This window comes from Marmota monax, unplaced genomic scaffold (assembly GCF_021218885.2).
Source record: "Marmota monax isolate L192 unplaced genomic scaffold, Marmota_monax_Labrador192_F-V1.1 WCK01_AAM20220418_F8-fsc00005, whole genome shotgun sequence".
NCBI classification, from domain to species: Eukaryota; Metazoa; Chordata; class Mammalia; order Rodentia; family Sciuridae; genus Marmota; species Marmota monax.
The window spans coordinates 27,107,569-27,127,973 of record NW_026692254.1 but is presented as its reverse complement, the minus strand read 5'-3'; the positions used below and the strand labels follow the sequence as shown (position 1 = coordinate 27,127,973).

General features: G+C 48.9%; 1 protein-coding gene across 2 annotated transcripts; it reads left to right on the top strand.

Annotated features, from left to right (window-relative positions):
• Positions 1 to 121: 121 nt before the first annotated feature.
• Hapln3 (hyaluronan and proteoglycan link protein 3) lies at positions 122 to 18,814 on the top strand. Of its 2 annotated transcripts, XM_046437106.2 has the most exons (6): positions 122 to 2,997; positions 8,750 to 8,845; positions 10,569 to 10,754; positions 11,891 to 12,259; positions 15,690 to 15,992; positions 16,662 to 18,814. In XM_046437106.2, exons 2-6 carry the CDS (start codon positions 8,773 to 8,775, stop codon positions 16,946 to 16,948), a joined length of 1,218 nt encoding a protein of 405 aa, XP_046293062.1. In that variant the 5' UTR covers positions 122 to 2,997; positions 8,750 to 8,772; the 3' UTR covers positions 16,949 to 18,814. The 2 variants fall into 2 exon arrangements, with proteins under 2 accessions (XP_046293062.1, XP_046293070.1); XM_046437114.2 differs by lacking the exon at positions 8,750 to 8,845.
• Positions 18,815 to 20,405: the final 1,591 nt, after the last annotated feature.

The window sequence follows — 20,405 nt, the reverse complement described above, 5'->3', positions numbered from 1 at the left end:
ATCATTGTCCTGTCGAAATGGAACTTGACTGGCCTTGGCTCCCACCACTGCCCAGCATTCTTTCGTCACCTGTCTGACTACAAATAGCTTAACAGCAGGAGGAGAGAGACTGCTCAGGGCTTCTGGGGGAAGGTCAGGCTTCTAGTCCTTGAAGCTGCTGACTTCCCCTTTGGCGAGTTTCATCTTTTCTGTAATTAGAGCCCTGGGCTGGGGAAACTTGTAGAAACCCATGAACCTGGGCCGCTCTCGGGCTGTAGGGAGCCTCTGGTGCAGGTGGTGTGGAATGGGAGGAGAGGGCTGGGCTCTGTCAACTGGCCTCGGGGCCTCCCGGCAGAGCACACTGGTTCCTGGGAGGCCACTGGCAAGTACACCCTAGGGCTGGGAGGAAAGGGGTCCTCTCTCTGCCCTCCTCCATGCAGGGACCATTAAAAAGTGGCTGGGGGGAAGCAGTTCAGGCCAGAGCCCTGGTGATCTGGGAAGGGGACGGCAGCTAGAGGTGGGGCTGAGCAGCTGGGAAAGGGGTCAGTGAAACCCCTACTTTTTTTTGGGGGGGGTGGTGGTGCTGGGGATCGAATCTGCCTTACACATGCTAGGCAAGGGCTCTGTCAGAGCTACATCCCCACCTGGCTCACCCTCGTTTCCAAGGTGAGTTGTCCTGACCAAACTTTGGGCCTCTTTGGCAGCAGGCTAGCCACGTGGCTGCCAAAGAAAGGGTTTGGGTGGAGCCATATCAGGGACACTGGACTGGAAGTTGCTCCTTTCTGAGAGCTGTGAATTGCCAGGGCTTCCAAGTAAAAGGGCCTGGTGGCAGTCTCCCTGGAGCTGGGGATGCAGGATGCTCACCCCAGAGGTATCTGGTTCCCTCCTGTTTCCAGCTTTCTGTGGACCTGTGTGGATTAGGCTTGGGGTCAATTCTTTCTGGGGTTTGCTGGCCTCTGGACGTGCTCCTGGGAGCATGTCCTGCCCCCATCTCCCGTTCTGGCCTCCTCTGAGGACCACCTACGGTAGGAGAAACATTTTCCCCATCACATCTGCTGGGGATGATTCTGCCTGCTAGTAATTAATGTAACTTGAACCCTGCCAGATCCAGAGTCTTCGCAGTGGGGACACTGAGCTTCACTTCCATCTGTCAACTGGCCCATATTAGCCAGATTGAGGATTTTCTGGGGGTCATTCTCCATGGGTGGTTGGTGGACAGTGGTCACAGGTGCCCATCTGACTCTGGCTGGAATTGCCTAAGTCACCTCTTAGCTCCTTCTTCTCATCTTTGTAGCCTTGGATGGGTTGGCTACAGCTTTCTGAAAGTCTCTAGACTGAAGTCCCATCACTTGGGGTCCTTTCTCTGAGCAGTTTCCTCCACTTTTAGGGCTTTTACCATGGCCTCCACAGATTTTCTTTTTCAGCTCAGTGGTAGAGCACTTGCCTAGTGAGCATGAGACCCTGGCATGGGGGGTAAAAAAACCCCACTGTTTTCTTCCTGACTGTAGTGCTGCATTTCACCTGCTGGCCACCCCACCCCTAGCTGGCACGTTAAACTTACCTTCGTGTAACAAAACTGACCCTTTTGCTGTCCACACCTCTCCCTACACCTGTGGCTGTTGGTGCTGGGATTTGTTTGCCCTGTTTCTCCCAAGGGTCTAGGGTTCCTGGTTTAAATGTGGTGATGGTGGAACTTAGTAAGTCTTAAGTCAGACAACCTGGGCTCAAACCCTGGCTCTGGGTCACGTTGGGTTATGTGCGCAACCTCTTTGGATTTGAGTTCATCTGTAAAATGGAAATACTAAGACCAGCTCCATGGCCTGTGGGGACTAAAAGACCAAATGCTCAGAAGCACCAGTGCCAAGTCTGGCCCATCAGAGGACTGAAAATGTTGGCCACCATTATCAGAGAGGCTTTTGGGAGTTTCCTAGTTCATACTTGGGTCCTTTTTATATTCCCTCTGATCCATCCTGCACAGCGATCAGACCCGTCACTCTTCCCTGCAGACAATTCTTCATGGGCTCCTTTGATAAACCTGGTGTCTCTTGCAGTGCTGTTTACCCTCTAGCCCACTGCAGTTCTTCATGCTCTGATTTGCTCCTGACTGTGTGTGGCAAAGGTGTGGGCTGTCTGGAGGTGTGTTTAGGAAGAGTGTCAGAGCTCTGTGATACTCCCAGCTGAAGCTGAAGGACCTCCTTGAGTTTCTGTGCTGAGGAAATAAGGCCTGCCAGGCCAGGGCCCCCATTAGACAGGACAGGAAAGAAAACAACCTGTCCAAATAGAGGCATCCTGAGAGGGGCTGCCTGATAGCTGTGCAGACAGATGCCAGAATCCTAAGGGAGTTCCCCTCCTCTGTTAAGGACCAGTCAGAAGCCTGGTGACCCATGTTGCTGGCACCCCAGCCTGTCTCTCCAGCCCCGCTCCCCTGGGCCACTCATTCAAGCCCCACCTACTAGGGGCAGCAACTACCTTGTGCTGACTTTGACATCCTGTCTGGCCATCATGGTCAAACTCAGGGGCAGGAGAATGTCAGCATCCCTTGCTTTCTATGGGGAGTAGGCATAGAGAACTGTAATTCCTCCCTCTGTGAGAGGAAGCCATAGCCCACCCGCAGAGTGCTAGAGAGGGGCTTTCCCTGCTTAGTCCCACTGTTTTTGGGTAAACTAGGGTGTTCTAATGGGATGTGCGCCTCCCGCAGCTCCTCTTCCATCTCCCTCTCATCTCCTTCCCCGAGATGAGACAGCCTGCACTCCACAGCTCAGCCAACAGCTCCTGTTTGGGGGTGGTCCCCAGAACGTCTGGAGGCTGCACGCATCTGTAACAACTCCTCCCTTGGGGCCCAGCCTTAGAGGGAAAGGAGGGTGTGTTCCTTTAAGGGGCTGGCCCGGCAGGAGCGCGGAGGTTTGTCGGCTGCCGCTTCCTTTCGGGCCATTGAAGGTCCCTAAATCCGTCTGTTGCTTGGGACCCACACAGCCAGCGGCCCTAGCGCTTGGGTCTTGGAAGAGCGTGCTGGGGACGGTACGTGGCTCAGAGATTGCTAGGTCCCTAGGGGTCCAGTGCGGGCAGGTTCCACTCCTCTCGCTTTGGCTCTCCTGCCGGACCCCCAGGAGGCTGGGTACTAAGGGGCCCGGGCTGAACTGGGTTGCGGTCGCCCGCGGGAGACGCCGTGGGCGCAAGTGGGGTGCGGACAGCGAGAGCGCACCAGGAGGAGGAAAGCGGGAGCCAACTGGGTGGCCTCTGAGACCCCAGCCCGGTGCCGGTCTTGTCCTGTCCAGGTCCTGCTGCGTCCAGCACAGTGCACCGCGCCAGGCTGTGCTTTGGGCATCCATCCGCTGGATGCTGCGGGGCCACGGGAACTTGGAAGGGGCTGGGGATAGCCTGTGAGGTGCACGGGCGGAGTTGAGCCGCTCCCTCTCTCGGCCGCCGGTTCTGGCCACCTCGGGGAAGGGGGTATGGATATCCGTGGGTTCCTGGATAGCAGCACCAGAAGAGGCAAGGAGGGTGGGAGGCAGAGCCCTGGGTGGGAGATGGTTTCGCTCAGGGAGGAATTTAAACTGGGAAGGAAGGAGTGCGGGACATTTGGACTCTTGCCTGCCACCAGCTCGCTGGGTGGTCGTGAGCAGCCTGTGACCCCGCCGACCCTCGACTCTCGGGAGTGCCTCTGCTTTCTGCATCAGGCTCCCCAGCTCCTCCCACATCCCTGAACTGGTGAGAGGGCCAGGAATGCTGGTACAAATACCCGGGGCTCGCACTTTCTGGGCTGCGGGTTCAAAGGCTCTTGTAAAGCCTTGTCTTCCCTGGAACCTCGAAGTCAAATTCCTCACGGGCAGTGGGGCCGGTGGAGAACTGGGGGCAATGCTGCCCTCTGCTGGTATCTGGGGGACTTATATTCATGGGTGGCCCACTGAGGGTGTGAATCTGGTGGGGAGGTGAACCCCCTACCCCCAACAGGGCTCAGTTTATTGCTCTAACGTGTGGGGGCTTTAGGCAAGTGGAGCCTGGGAAAAGCAAGTCCAAGATATTTGCCAAAAATAAAGCTTGGGCTTGGCCTCAGTTTCCCCAGATGAAAAGAGAAGGCAATGGTGATGGCTTTTCTTTTAGCTCACTGAGATAATGTGAGTTTTGATTTTGTACGCTTATGATAACAACAGTAATACTAGTTAATATTGTTGAGTGCTTGCCCCAAACCGGTAGTATTCTATGCTCTGTAGACACTGTCTTCCTTCAGCTTTATTATTATTTTGCAGTACTGGGGATTGAACCCAGGACTTCATGCATGCTAGCTAGGCAAGTGCTCCACTACTGAACTAAATCCCCAGTATTCCACTTCCCCTTTTTAAAAATTTGAGACAAGATCTCTGTTAGTTGCTGAGGTTGGCCTCAAATTTGAGATCTTTCTGCCTCAGCCTCCAGAGTACCTCTTCTTCTTTGGCATAATAGGGGTCATGACAATACCAACCAGAAATTTTTGTGTGTGTGTGTTGGGCATTGCTGTGTGTGCCTCTAATCCCAGGTACTTGGGTCTCTGGGGATGGGAAGAGTGCCTTGGGGACTCACACTTTGCAGCTCCAGAGGGCAGATCTTGCAGAGAACCCAGGGGTTCTGTCTGTTCTGCCTTAGTGCATGTTTCTGAACTGTGGTTTACCTCCTCCTTGATTGTAAGAATGATGAGGGAACAATATGCATTTAACATAGACTTGCATTGGTTCAGGAGAGACTTTTACCAACCCATGAATGTTTGGAGATTTCTGACCTTTAAAGAGCAATTCAATGTATGGATTCCTTATAATAAAGGCTCACAGTTCTGCAGAAAGTGCCTACCTTTCTTTCTTTCTTTATTTGTACCCACCAGGGATTGAATCCAGGGGTGCTTAACCACTGAGCCACATCCTCATCCATTTTTATTTTGAGACAGCGTCTCTCTGAGTTGCTTAGGGTCTCCCTAAGTAGTTGAGGCTGGCACTGAACTTGTGATCCTCCTGCCTCAACCTCCTGAGTTGCTGGGATTACAGGTGTGCACCATTGCCCACAGCTAGGAAGTGTCTTTGTTTGGAGGTTCTAGCAGGGGAGCTCAGCTACTATGTACACTTGAAGAATGATTCTTCTTTATCAGGGAAGGTTGTCCTTTGACTAAGCTGGAAGCTTCAGGAGGAACACACATGGAGTAGTGAGGGAGGAAGGGAACATCCACCTAGCCAGCCAGATCAGTTGAATCAATCCTGGTGATCATTGGGGTGACAGACGTAGCAGCCACGTTGCCTTCCATCCAGAAAGTGCCTTTCTTTAGTATACATACAGATTTCCCTTGCCATCCAAATTTGCTGATCACTCTCCAAGATTCAGGAACCAAATAGATCTGGATGATGTGGCATCTCTTCCAACATGAATTCTCAAAAATCTCAATATCCCGAACTGTTGTCATCCCAACTCAAGGATGCAATAAGGGCTGGGGGTGTGACTCAATGGTAGAGCACTTAGTTGAGTGAGGTCCTAGGTTTGATCTCCAGTACTGCAGAAAATTAGAGGTGGGGGGACATAAATTTGGTGAGGAAGGAATACCTGTGGTTTAGCTGCTTAACAGAACTTAACACCATATTTCTTCTTTTTTAAATAAAATTAAAAATCCAATGAAGAAATTGCCTAAATGTATCCCTAAGTTAAAAGACAAAACAGATTGAAAATGATTTCATTCTGGGTCACACTTTGTCTTAATATTTTTGCAGTGCTGGGGGTCTAACAGGGGAGCTCAGCTACTGTCACATGCTGGGCAAGTACTCTGTCACTGGGCTACGCCCCCAGCCCTGGGTCAGACTTTTAATACTGGCAAATCTGGTTCCCACTGGAATCAAATGCCTCCAGGACCTACATCTTGAAGAAGGCAGCACTTACTTCAGGGGTGAAGGCTGCCAAGGTGGCAGAGCAGCACCTGTGGGCATATATCAGTAGAAAATTGAAGGTGCTGTTTTTTTTTTTTTCCTGGGTTGCTCTTGTCTTGGTTAGCACTCTGATACTCTGATGACAGAGTTCTGAGTAGTCTGCACTGACTTTGTTTTTTTGTCTAACATTTTTTGAGGCATGATTTTTCAAAAATGCAATTTTTTTTCAGGTATACAAATGTCACTCTGTGGCAGAAACACCTCACTTGTTCATGCTCAGGAAGGCCCTTCTAGCTGGGCAGCATTGGTGCTGGATGAGCTGTTCTAACAGGCTGGAAGTGTTGCAGGCAGAAGCAGGGAGCCCTTCTGTTTGGAAGGCTCTAGGTGCCCAGGAACTGGGTGATCCCTGGGACATCCAGATCAACACTCACAATCCTCTCAGTCATTGCTCTGCTTCCCTCTCAGTTCCCCAAGTGAAGGCTCAAGGAGGGAAAGGAAATTGACTTTAAGGAGGGTCTACTCTGCGCTAGGTCCTGGGCTGTGTACTCCACACAATTACCTCCCTGAATTTGGCCTGATGGTTGTAGACTTTGGAGCTGGTATAGATTAAAATTCTAGCTCTACCATTTTCTAGATGGTTGACCTTTGGCTTAATCTCACTCACCAGACTTGATTTCTGTACATCTTGGTTTTCCCATCTGTAACGTGGGGATACAAATAGGCCCCAGCTCTAGGGGCTGGGATGAGGATTCAGGGATATATTAATGCTCATTGAAGTTGGCTGTTTTTACTTTTTTTGCAGTATTGGGGATCAAACTCAGGGCCTCACTAATGCTAGGCAAGAGCTACATTCCTAGCCTGGCTATTCATGCTTAATGCTGATGCTAAGAATGCTGTGAAGTGGATTTGTTTGGCCAAGAGAGGCTAAACTGTGTTCCCCAGTAGCTGCAAAATGTGCTGGTTTAATACAACAGGATTTGCTCAGGGTACAATGAGGTGGATGTGGTCTAGGCTGATGACAGCCCTGCCAGTCAATCTGTGGTTCCCATCTCTGAGTCTAAATTTTTCTGTTTTGGTGGCTAGCAGATTAGGGGAAAGAATACCTGCAAAAGGTGTCCTCAGTAGGCTTAACTGTGTGACCTGGACCTGGAGCATGTTATTTCTGCTGGCTGCCATTGGCCAGAAATGAGTTACCTGGCTTTTGGTATGATTTGGATATGAGGTGTCTCCCCCAAAGCTCCTGTGTGAGTGCAGGAACATTCAGAGGTTGAAATGATTAGATGGTGAGAGCTGTAACCTAATCAGTCTATCATACTTTGCATGCACTGACTGGGTGGTAACTGTGGGCAGGTGGGGTGTGGCTGGAGGAGCTGGGTTCCTGGGGCCTGCCCTGGGAGAGTGCATCTTGCTGCAGCCTCTTTGCCTCTCACTCTATCTCTGCTTCCTAGCCACCTGGAATGTTCCTTTGCTCTTCTGCACAACATTCTGCCTCAGCGTGCTGCTGGTGCAACGTACTCAGTGGACCATGAACGAAACCTCTGAAACCATTAGCCCAAATAAACTTTCCCTTTTCTAAGTTGTTCTTGTCAGGCATTTTGGTCATAGTGATGCAAAACTAACTAACCCAGCCCTCTTAGCTTCAAGGAAGACCAGAAATACAGCCTTTAGCTGAGTGGTCATGTATCTCTCTAGAATTCCATTACCATAACAGAAAACCAGAACATACTAATGAGAAATGTGCCAGGGGGCAGGTTTATGACCTCCATGTCACAACTGGGGAAGCCTGTTTAGAACCACATAGCTAATACTAAGTACAGTCAACTCTGTACACATTCAACCAATGACTAATGGAAATTATCAGGAAAAATTTTTATCTGCATTGAATATATACAAACTTTTTTGTTGCTATTCAGTAAACAACTACTTCCATAGCATTTACATTGTAGTAGGTATTATAAATTATCTAGAGATAATTTGAAGTACAGGGATGTGTGTAGGTTCTATGCAAATACTGTGGCAGATGAAGTAAAGGACTTCAGTATCTGTGGTTTTTGGTATCTTCAGGGGTCCAAGAACCAATCCCCCACCATTACTGAGGGACTACTGAAGTGGAGGTGGGTTTTGACCCTGGATCTTCTAGTTCACAAACTCCATCCCAGGTTGCCTGATGTGGTTATGCTGTGCAGGGACTTACTGGAATTCAGCAGGGTAATTCCCCTCTCTCTCTCTCTCTCTCTCTCTCTCTCTCTCTCTCTCTCTGTATTGGAATTGAATACAGAGGCACTTAACCACTGAGCCACATCCCCACTCTATTTTAATATTTTATATAGAGACAGGGTCTCCCTGAGTTACTTGGGGCTTTGCTAAGTTGCTGAGGCTGGCTTTGAGCTTATGACTCTCCTGCCTCAGCCTCCCGAGCTGCTGGGATCACAGGTGTGCACCACTGCACCTGGCTAGGGCAATTCCTCTTGAACAAGAGTTGAATCCTCAGAGCGGACAGTGTTCCTGCTGCAGGGCACAGCACAGATGGCAAATCTGGGCCTCATTTCTGCCAAGCTGTCTAAGAGAATGGCATGATATATCGCTCATCTTCTTCCACGTCCAAGCCTCTTCAGCAACTGCTCCTGACTCTTCTGAAAACAAGAGTATTTCCTCCAAGTCTGGTCAACTTCATAGACCAATGCTTTGCTTTGTTTTTCCTTTCCTTTTTTCTCCCCTTCCTCCCTCCTTCCCTCCCTTCTCTCTCATTTTCTTTTTAGGGTTTCTTCCCCTTCTGGTTCCTGTGCATAGGCATTCATAAGACCACACACTTGCAATCATAGCCAGATGGCAATTGTATGTTCTGCTTTTTCTGTTTTAAATGACACCCTCAGCATTCTTCTGTGTTGCTACAGGATAATCATAGTTATATTTACAAATGCCTGCTGTCACTCTGGTCTTGCTGTCCCACAGTCCACCTTCGACTTGCCTCCAGTGGATGTTTCTACAATGTAAGTCTGATCCTTTTGCTCCTCTGCTTAAAGCCATCTTGGCACCCCAGGACATTAGGGCATCTAGGCACAGACCCTGTTGACCTTCTTGTATCTTAACCCCTATACCAGTTAGAGTCTTGGCAGAAAATGGAATTTGTTCCAGATGGTTCTGACAAAGAGACTTTAATGAAGGTAGGGATCAAATGAGGACAAGCAGCAGAAGACACTATGGTGGAGCCACTGGAGCGGGGAGGGAGCAGGGAGGAAATGCTGCTTCTCTCTCTTCCCTCTACCCATCTCCTGTGTTTCCCATTGACTGAATCCAGCTGGAGGCCAGAGGCCAGTGGGCCCCGGTGGAATGATCCACAGGGATCAATGCATGGCACAGAAGGGCAGAGAGTGGACCTGGGAGTGAGTGGGGGGAGGACACAAATGGAGATCCCCTAGCACACTCCTATTCCCCAGGTGTTGTCCCTAGCCTCTGCACCTTTGCAGTGGCTGTGTCTCTGCAAGAAAAATCAGTCTGTCTTTTTCCACCTTGAAAATTCCTATCTTTAATCTCGTTTCAATGCTCCCTGGACTGAGCTCCTTCAGTCTTTTAATTGTTGAGAACGCTCATTAAAGGCAAGGGTGAGCTGAGGAAGCACTAGTCTTGGGTGCAAACTTGAAGTAGGGAAGTGTGTGTGTTTGCCCAAAATTTTGCAATCAAGGCAGGATATTTTAGAGCAATTTTTTTTGGGGGGGTACCTGGGATTGAATTCAGAGGCACTCAACCCCTGAGCCGCATCCCCAGCCATATTATGTATTCTTATGTAGAGACAGGGTCTCACTGAGTTGCTTATTGCCTTGCTTTTTTTGAGGCTGGCTTTGAACTTTTGATCCTCCTGCCTCAGCCTCCCAAGCTGCTGGGATTATAGGCATGTGTCACTGAGCCCAGCTTAATGCGATATTTTTAAAAAATCAAATCAACAAACTACAGCTCATGGGCCAGCTGCCTATTTTATTTGAATATCCACCTAAACAGGAATAATGCTCTAGTGTGATGTTTAAAAAACTTCTTTTTAACCTTGACTTAGGGTAAGAAATAAATTTCACATTGTGACCCCTACAACTCCAGACCCCCAGACATTGGACTGAAACAAAAGTTTCTTGTTGCAGGATTTATTTTCACTAAGCATGAAATGCACTTTGCTATTTTTTATTCTAGTCTAGTCAGTTTGGTTTCATTAAAATATGCTGCTCAGGAGGCTGAGACAGGAGGATCACAAGTTCAAGGCCAGCCTTGGCAATTTAGTAAGACCCTATCTCAAACTAAAATATAAAAAAGACTGAGAATGTAGCTCAGTGGTAAAGTGCCCCTGGGTTCAATTCCCAATGTCAAATAAAATAAAATAAAATATAAAATAAATAAATAAAGCAAAATAAAATAAAATAATTGCTCATGACTTCTCAAATTCAAACCTGTGATTTGAGAAATATTGATAGTGTCACATCATCTGGCTTAATTTTTTCCATGCTCTTTTTGTTGCCTGCTAATTCCTCTGAGGGTTTATTTGTTTGCTATTGCCCCTCCTGCCTGTGGAGAGCAGAGATTCCTCTAGTTTTTCCGAGCACCGAGCCTGGCGCTGGAAGATGCTTCATAATGAACTATAGAGAGGTGATTGAGTGCAGGTCGAACAGAGGGATCCCAGGGCACTGCAGTGGGGATCTCTAATTGGCTTTCCCCCCCTCCTCCTCCCAGCTTGCCCCAGGGCCCCAGCCTGGCCCAGGATGCACCGGAGCTGCTGCTGTGGGTGCTGCGCTGCAGCACCATGGGTCCTGGTCTTGCTGTTCCTGCTGCCCTGCGTTTCTGGACTGCCCTTCTATAACGGCTTCTACTATTCCAACAGCCCCAATGGCAGGAATCCAGGCAATGGCTATGGCGAAGGTGGGTGGCCTCCTGGGCCGGATCCTGGTTCCTGCTGTGCTATGCAGGTTCCAGGCTGGGATGGGGGACAGGGTATGACTCAGTAGTTTCTTCCCCATCTTGGCTTTTGGGGTGGACCAGCCTTGCTTCTTAGACAAGAGGAAGAGATGGTTTAGTTACTGTTTGCTGTCTCCTTGGACATGAGGCCATACTCACTTAGGGATGATCACTTTGCTTGTTTTGCACTTTCCCCAAACTCCTGCCAGTTCTTCACGATCAGGCTGAAATGAGATCTCTTCTGGGCTCCCCAGTGAAAAGAGGGCTTGGGGTCATATAGATGTGAGTTTGAATCTTAATTCTGCTTCTTACTGGCTGGCCTTGGGCAGAAGACTTCTTCTCTCTCTCTTTTTTTTTTTTTGGTACTGAGTATTGAATCTGGAGGTGCTTAACCACTGAGCTACATCCCCAGCTCCCAGCCCTTTTTATTTTATTTTGAGACAAGGTGTCACTAAGTTGCTCAAGCTGGTCTTAAACTTGTAATCTTCCTGTCTTAGCCTCCCAAATAACTGGGATTCCAGGTGTGCATCTGGCTCATCAGTTAACTTTTGATGTGTAACAAACTACCCCAAAACTTAGTGGCTTAAGACAAGAGCCATTTATTCAGCTACCTGTGGGTCAGCATTTGACGGGGGGCTCCCTTTCTTCTGGCCTTGCACTTGAGACTTGCAGATGCACCCGCAGGGTGCTGACAGGCTGGGGGCTGGTTGATTTAGGGTGGCCCCAGCTGGGGAGGCTTGCTTCTGTTCCAGGTAGTCTTTCATGCTCAGTAGGTAAGCCTCGGCTTGATGCTCATGAGAACCCAAGAGAAACCGGAAGAAGCCAGATCTCCTGGAACTGAGGCTCAGAGCAGACACTATGGGACAGTCATACCCGCCATGTCCATTTGGTTAAATCCAGTGGCAAGGCCAGTACACATTCCAGGGACAGGGGAATAGATATCACCTCTTGATGGCAGGAGATGCACAGGCACACTGCAAGGTGGGTGGATAGAGATGGGTGGAGCAGGGAGACCATTTTTTCACTCATAACCATTGACCCTGAAGGGAGTTGGAGATGTGCTGCAGCTGTCCCTATCTGTCCCCTACCTCTCCCCATAGGCCTTTTCAATGGAGTGAAGTTGGTCGTAGAGACGCCCGAGGAGACGCTGTTCACCCACCGGGGGGCTACCGTGACCCTGCCCTGCCACTACCACTATGAGCCAGCGCTGGCCTCCCCAAGGCCCGTGCGCATCAAGTGGTGGAAGCTGTCAGAGAACGGGGCCCCAGAGCAGGATGTGCTGGTGGCCATAGGCAAGAGGCACCGCTCCTTTGGGGACTACCAAGGCCGCGCGCACCTGCGGCAGGACGAGGAGCGTGAAGTCTCACTGGAGCTCTGGGATCTGCGGCTGGAAGACTATGGGCGCTACCGCTGTGAGGTCATTGATGGGCTAGAGGACGAGAGCGGCCTGGTGGAGCTGGAGCTGCGGGGTGAGGCCCCGACTGGGACTGGGTGATGCTGGGACCTAAGGGAGGGGAGAGGCCCCGAGAGAGCATCCGGATGTTTGTGCTTTATGTAGAAAATTATGTCCTCATAAGGAAGCTACTGTTATTACTACCCTCATTTTACAGATGAGGAAACCCAAAGAGGCCAAGTAACTTACCTGAGGTTACCCAGCTCATAAATGGCAAAGCTGGGGGACTGGGGTTGTGGCTCAGTGGTAGAATGCTTGCCTAGCACACGTGAGGTCCTGGGTTCGATCCTCAGCACCACATAAAAATGAAGTAAAGATATTGTGTTCACCTACAATTGAAAATAAATAAATAAAATAAATATTTTTTTTTTTTAAAAAATGGCAAAGCTGGCATTTGGACCCCGGCAGCAGTCTCCAGCATCTACTGCCTTCTGTTCTCTCTCACTCATGTCCTGTTCAGAGAGAGGACAGTGGGAGCCAGTCTTATAGCTCATTAGAGCCAGAGCTGAGATTTGAGCAGGGTTCGCAGGCAATGAAAGAATGTAGCAGGCCTAGCATGCAATGAGAGGGAGCGGCAGGGGCTGAGCCCTGTCCCATCCAGAGGGGCCACTCTGCTCAGGCCCAGCTGATGATGCCATGGCAGAATACAGGCCCGGTGCAATCAGATTTCCTAATTTGATGAGAGCTTATCTTTTTATGTGAAAGGGTTGTCTTTTTATGTAACAATCTCCTTTTTAAATATATATATATATATATATATATATATATATATATATATTAAAATAATATATATGGGGTTTGAACCTAGGGACACTTAAACACTGAGCCACATCTCTAGCCCTTTTTATATTTTTTATTCTGAGACAAGGTCTCACTAAGTTGCTCATGGCCTTGCTAAATGGCTGAGGCTGCCTTTGAACTTTCAAGCCTCCTGCCTCAGTCTCCTGAGCAGCTGGGGTTACAGGTGTATGCCATTGCACTCAGCTCCTATTTTAATTTTAATTAATTAATCTTTTTAATTTTTTGTAGAACTACAGATTGAACCCAAGGTTGCTCGACCACTGAACCACATTCCCAGCCCTTTTTGTTTTTTATTTTGAGACAGATTCTTGCTAAATTGCCCAGATTGGCCTTGAACTTGTGATCCTCCTGTCTTAGGCTCCCAAGTCACCGGGATTATAGGTGTGTGCCACCATGCTCCACAAAAGTCTCCTATTTTCTGGAAAAGACCCAGGGCTGTCAAAACTAGTCAAGACCCTGCAAGCCAGATTTTGTTTGTGGGCCCCAGTTTGAGATCTAAGTTCCTTTCACCTCCTCTGTCTCTGGGATGAGGCTGGGAGTCCTGATGTCTGTCTGCTCTGTTAGGGAGGCAGCTGGGAGGGAGGAAGATTTTTGGACTCCATCTGGTCCATCTCTGCTGTGACCCCTGGGAATGCCTCAGCCTCTCAGAGCTCTGGGCTGCTCTGAGAGGTGTGAAGGGGGACAACAGTAGTTCCTCCATTACCTGCCTCAGAGGCCAGGAGAATAAATGCACATCCTGGAAACTTGGCTTCATCTTTGCAGCACTCCAACTCTGAAGTCCCTGTGGCTTAGATGGTGCCTGAGAGAGGCCACATTGCTCATTTTGGATTTGGATATGGTGGAGGGAAGGGAGAGAGCTTGCAGGATTCATTTGTCTGGGTTGGCAGAAGCAGCCTACAGAGGCAGGGAATCCTCACCCAGGGCTAGGAATTTGAGATGATACCAGGCGCACAATAATCCCCCTGTGAGCATACAGGAAGGTTGAGGATGTGATTGTTGGGCCTGTGGTCTTCTCTCTCTCTATATTTTTTTTGGGGGGTACTAGGAATTGTATCCACTGGTACTCTGTCATTGAGCTACAACCCACCCCCAATTTCTTCCCTCAACTTCCCTTTTTAAAAATTTTATCAAGACAGGGTTTTACTAAATTGTCAAGACTGGCCTCAAACTTGCCATCCTCCTGCTTCAGCCTCTCGATTTGCTGGAATTACAGGTGTGTACCACCATGACCAGCTCCCTTGGGCTTCTGTGCCCTCTTAGACTGGCTTTGCCCAGGTGCCGGTTTCCCAGCAAGACTGGGTTTGGTGCTTGGCATATTCCATGTCCTAGGCTACAGGGAGGAGTTCCTACTTAGGGCCCTGCTCATAAACAATGTAAGCCCAGCAGGGTCCCCTTCTGAACTCTTAGAGTCACTCCTACTTCTTAAGATTTCATCCAACTTGCTAGGTACTGAATTTCCAATGCTTAAAAAACTTACTATAGTAAAATTTCAAACATGCATGACAAATTTTGAGGGGACTTTGTGGCCCCCGTTGTACCCTGACTACCAAGAGAGAGGGCCCATGCCCCAAGCCTTTCCTGACTTCAAGCCTCCTTTATTTAAGGGCCCTTCACTATCCTCTTCCCATAGCTTCTAGGCCTCTCCTTCCCCTAAAAACCATCTGTCATATGTGGAAAATTTCTTATATTTTCCTAAGAAACTTCCATATTCATAATGACATATACAGTCAGTCCTCTGTAACTGTGGGCCCTTCATCTGCAAATTCAACCAACTCACAGCTCAAAAATTATTTGGAAAAAAGAATTCCAGAAAGTTCCAAAAAAAGCAAAACTAAAGTTTGCTGCATGCCAAGTACTATGCTAAATCCATAAGAATGAAGTGCTGTGTAGGCTTTGTATTAAGGCATCATAAATAATCTAGAGATGATTTAAAGTATACAGGAAGATATATATAGGTTCTATGCAAATACTATGCTTTTTTTTTTTTCCCCTTTTTCAGTGCTGGGGGTTGAACCCAGGGGCATCTACTACTGAGTCTCAGCCCCTGCCCTTTTAATTATTTTTATTTTTGAGCCAGGGTCTTGCTAAATTGCCCAGCCTGGCCTTGAACTTGTGATCCTCCTGCCTCAGCCTCTGGAGTATCTGGATTATTGGCATGCACCACCATGCCTGGCAATGCTATATAATTTTATATAGGGGATTTGAACATCCTTGGATTTGGGTATTTGAGGGGGGGTCCCTGGAACCGATCCCTCTGGACACTGAGGAAAGCCTGTGTGATTAGGTCTTAGCTATTGGGAGGGACGTTGGGAGCCAAATCCAGCCTCTGGAGTCCAAAGCCAGTGCCCATCTTGTACATGATAGCATCTCCTCACTGAGGTTCTCTCAATAGCCCCATAAGTAAGGCAGTATTCCCATTTTAAATTTGGAGACATTGGGCTGTTAATCACCTTCACAAGCCAAGGCATGTTTCCTGAATGCCACTCATAGGCTCTGCCTGGATGTGGGCAGTGGGTAGGAGATGGAGGTTTGCTGAGCTTTCTGAGTGACCATGTGGGTGTGTGTGGGGGGGTCGTGTGTCCCAGTGGAGGAGGAAGAGCTGAGCGTGCAGCCCACCCCTCCAAGCTCCTTTCCTCCCTCTCCAGGCGTGGTCTTTCCCTACCAGCCCCCTCAGGGGCGCTACCAGCTCAACTTCCATGAGGCCCAGCAGGCCTGTGAGGAGCAGGATGCAGCATTGGCCTCCTTTGAGCAGCTCTTCCGGGCCTGGGAGGAAGGCCTGGACTGGTGCAACGCAGGCTGGCTGCAGGACGCCACGGTGCAGTACCCCATCACGCTGCCCCGAGAGCCCTGTGGTGGCCTGGACCTGGCGCCTGGTGTGCGCAGCTATGGCCCACGCCACCACCGCCTGCATCGCTACGATGTTTTCTGCTTTGCTGCTGCCCTCAAGGGTGAGTGGAGTGGCCGAGCACAGGCCTGTGGGTTGATGGGCACCTGGGACCTGCGGGGAGCTTCTGGACCCTTCTGCCCATCCTGCTGACACTTCCACCTAGAGGTCTAGAGCCCCAGCAGATCTGGAAGCAATACTGGTGGGATTTTGAGTGTTTTGCTGCTTTTGCTTCGTGCAAACATTGGTTTATTCTCATCGAGCATTTTCTAGTGCTGGGGCCTAGATGAGGCTCAGGGGCATCATAGACAAAGGAAACACATCTGTCCTCGTAAAATGGCCTGTTTCATCAGAAGATAAGTGAAAACAGGAATTGGTTCAGTGCTATATCCTAGGCACTTAGAGAAATGTCTTGCACATAGCAGGTGCTCAGTAAATGACTGGGTGAGAGACTCTGGTCCAGCCCAGGTGGGGTGCCCACTTGGGGGTACAATCAGGGAAGGGTGGCAGGGGAGTACAGACATATCCAGAGGGACCCAGCCCTACGGCAAGTAGAGTGGGACTCTCAGGTGCTGAGGTGTGGGAAGTTACACTTCCCAAAATGTCCACTGCACATGTCCACAGCATCATGGTCCCCTGGGCTTGGACAGTTGTCAGGTTCTTGGGACAGGCCCTGATGTCCTCATTGGTCACTGTCTCGGCTGCCCAACACTAATGCCCCACCTTCCCCCAGGGTGGGTGTACTACCTGGAGCACCCGGAGAAGCTGACACTGAAGGAGGCCCGGGAGGCCTGCCAGGAAGATGGTGCCCAGATTGCCAAGGTGGGCCAGCTCTTTGCTGCCTGGAAGTTCCGTGGCCTGGACCGCTGTGATGCCGGCTGGCTGGCAGATGGCAGTGCCCGTTACCCTGTGGCTCACCCCCGTCCCAACTGCGGGCCCCCAGAGCCTGGAGTCCGGAGCTTTGGCTTCCCAGACCCTCAGAGCCGCCTGGATGGCGTCTACTGCTACCGCCCCCGCTAGGATCTGGGCGGCCAGCTTTGCACCCAGCCTCCTTCCCCCAGGGGCTGTGTATTTATTGAGTGGTTCAATTCTCCTAATGGGTCAGGGCAATTTTAGTATTGTTTTTATATTTCTCAACTTAAACATTTTTGAAAAGTATCATTATTTTTTTGTAAATCCAGCAGCATCCAAGTACCAGCTCCCCTGGACACCTGGAGGCACTCCCCGTCACAAACATTTGAGGTTTGTGAGCCTTTTAGAGGGCTCTCTGCTATCCCTGAGTCCAGCCTGTGTCCTTCCTCAGAGGAGGCTGATACCCAAGTGGGCAGTGACCTGGCCACAAGGGGTCAAGGCATGGTGGCTGCTACTCTCCCTCTGTTTCAGTCTGGGAAGGAAGAGGAGTTGGTGGGGGGGGGTCCTTTTTATTTCTGGAGTGGCTTCCTAGGCTTCTCCTTGAGATCTGAAGGTAGGGAGAGAAGTCCTCTCCCCTTCTCATCTCCACTCTGTTTCCTTTTCATTTTCCCTGTGTGGAGAACTGCCTTCAGGTGTGTGCACCTTCTTTGAACGATAAATGGTGCTATGACCCCTTCCTTTGTCCCCAACCTGCAACTGTGCCTGGCTCCCTGTCTCATCCAGTCTCAGGGCTCAGCTCCCAGCCTGGTGGATGTGGTAGGTTCGGTTCTGGGCCATGCTTCACAGGTGGCGGGGTCAGCGCACCTGGGGTGGGCAGAGAACTCCATGTGCTGCCCCAGGCTGTGCCCTGCCTCTGGTGCTGGCCCAGCAGCTGGCTCCCTGGCTTGCATCCCACAGTCCCTGGTAGTGTGTCTGTGTGAGGCCCAGCAAGAGAGAGGAAGGTGCCTCTCAGAGGCTGTGTCCTCTAGAGGGCCTCAGAGGCTAGGCTCTTGGGCCTGATCCTCTGGGCCTCACCCTGAAAAGGAAGGCACTCTGGTTGCCTCTCACAGGCATGCCCTGCCACTTACCGCTCAGTAATGCAATCAGTTTTTCACCAGCCCAGTGCTACTCAAAGTCTGGCCAGTAGCAGCGGCAGCAGCAGCAGCAGCACTTAGAATGCATTAGAAATGCAAATTCCTGGGCCTTACCCCATACCTACAGAGTTAGAAACTCTGGGGGTGAGATTAGGCCCCTTGTTATCACAAATCCTCCAGGGGATTCTGAAAGCCACTAGCATAGATGGTTGTTTTACCAATTACAGATAGTCTCTGATATATGATAATTTGACTTACGATTTTTTTTTTTGCACTTGGCATTGAACCCAAGGGTGCTTTAAATCTGAGCTACAACCCCAACCTTTCTAATTTTTTATTTTGAGACAAGGTCTCTCTAAGTTGCCCAGGATGGCCCTGAACTTGTCCTTCTGTCTTAGCCTCCCAAATTGCTGGGATTTTAGGCATGTGTCACTGCGTCCAGCTGACTTATGATCTTTTGACCTTACAACGTTCGTTGTATTAGTCAATGTCACTTTCCTATAATAAAATATCAGTCATAAGTAACTTGTGAAGAGAAAAGGTCTATTTTGGCTCATAGTTTTGGAGGTTCCAGTCCAAGATTGAGTGGCTCTTGTTGTTCTGGACTTTGCATAAGGCAATCATCAGGATAGGTGTGGATGGCAGAGAAACAGGCTCACCTTATCAGCAAGGAAGCAAAGATAAAAGACCAAGAGGGTAGTGTCCCAAAATACCCATTCAGGGACCTGTTCCCAGTGACTGACGGACCTCTCAGAAGGGCTCACCTCCTAAAGGTCTACCAGCACCTCTCAATAACACCACCCTGGGGACCAATTTCTCAACACATGGCCCTTTGGAGAATGTTCAGTATCCAAACTGTAGTAGATGGCATGAAAGCAATAAATGTTCAGCAGAAACTTTACTTTGAATTTTTTTGGTATGTGTATGGTATTGGGAATTGAACACAGGGGTGCTTTATCACTGAGCTACATCCCCAGCCCTTTTTTATTTTTTATTTTGAGACAGAGTCTCACAAAATTTCTGAGAGTCTTGCAAAGTTTCTGAGTCACACCTTGAACTTGTGATCATCCTGCTTCAGCCTCCCAAGTCACTGGGATTACAGGTGTCCACTACTGTGCCTGGCTGCTACTTTGAATTTTTAACTTTGATCTTTCCCTGGGCTAGCAAAATGCGGTGCAATTCTCTCTCACAATGCTGGACAGTGGCAACAAGCCAGGGCTTCCAGTCACTCACTCAATCATAAAGAGACACAATAGATCCTCTACTGTGTACTATGTTGCTAAGCTCTGATATTTGGTAGAATATATATATTAAAATGCATTTCATTTATCTTTTTTTAAATTGGGCTAGGGATCAAACACAGGGCCTCGTGCAAGCTAAGTAAGAGCTATACCTCCAGCCTCTCTCTCCCTCTCTCGATATATATATATATATATATATATATATATATATATATATATATATATTACATAAAAATATATAAAATAAATATATATTATATTTTTGGTACCAGGTATTGAACTCAGAGGCACTCAACCACTGAGCCACATCCCTAGCCCTACTTTGTATTTTATTTAGAGACAGGGTCTCACTGAGTTGCTTAGTGCCTTGCTTTTGCTGAGGCTGGCTTTGAACTTGCTATCCTCCTGCCTCAGCCTCCAAGCCACTGGGATCACAGGTTTGTGCCACTGCTCCTGACTCTAAATATATTTTTGATTTAGGATATTTTCAATTTATAATGGGGTTTATGGGGATATAACTTCATAAGAAGCATCCATAGTCAGTTAATTTATCCATCAGTTACATAATTATTGAATCCCTACTATTTGACTAGTGTCTATGCGCTTCTTTGCTCACCCATTCTTTCCAGAGCTAGAAGTAACCTGGACACATGTATATATCACCTGCAAAGGCTCAACCATGCCCATCCCTGCACCTGAAAATATATGGCACACAAACTCACACTGGCATTCACTTCCAACACAAACACATTCCAGACAAAGCCTCGAAGGCATGTTGATGAGGGAGAGGTCCCGAGGGGGCACTGGAAGGTCACTCAGTGTTTGGCCTGCACATTCCAGCTCAACTCTTGGGGTACAATAAACAGTAAAAATTGCTCTTGTTGGTGTCTTTTTTTACCCAGTTCTGGGAATTAACCCAAAGGTGCTCTACCACCAAGCTATATCCCAGTCCTTTTAATTTGATTTTTTTTTTTTTGTGGTACTGGGGGTGCAACCCAGGGTCTTATGCATGCTAGGCATGTGCTCTACCATTAAGCTCTATCCCAAGCCCCTTTTAATTGTATTTTGAGACAGAGTCTTACAAAGTTGCTGGCCTCGAACTTGTGATCCTCCTGCTTCAGCCCCTTGTGTGGCTGGGATTACAGGTGTGCACCATAACTCCGGAAGTTTCATTGGCTGTTCTTTTTGCTAGCAGTCAGCTGACCCATTTGCCCCAAAAATGTATAAGCAAGATTTATTGTTCCTAGATTG

Excerpts from the sequence above, each read along its gene's own strand:
- Hapln3 (XM_046437106.2), top strand. The coding sequence starts at position 8,773 with ATGCCTGCTGTCACTCTGGTCTTGCTGTCCCACAGTCCACCTTCGACT. Across the intron at positions 10,755-11,890 it reads AGGCAATGGCTATGGCGAAG|GCCTTTTCAATGGAGTGAAG; the intron begins GTGGGTGGCCTC and ends CTCTCCCCATAG. Across the intron at positions 12,260-15,689 it reads GGTGGAGCTGGAGCTGCGGG|GCGTGGTCTTTCCCTACCAG; the intron begins GTGAGGCCCCGA and ends CTCCCTCTCCAG.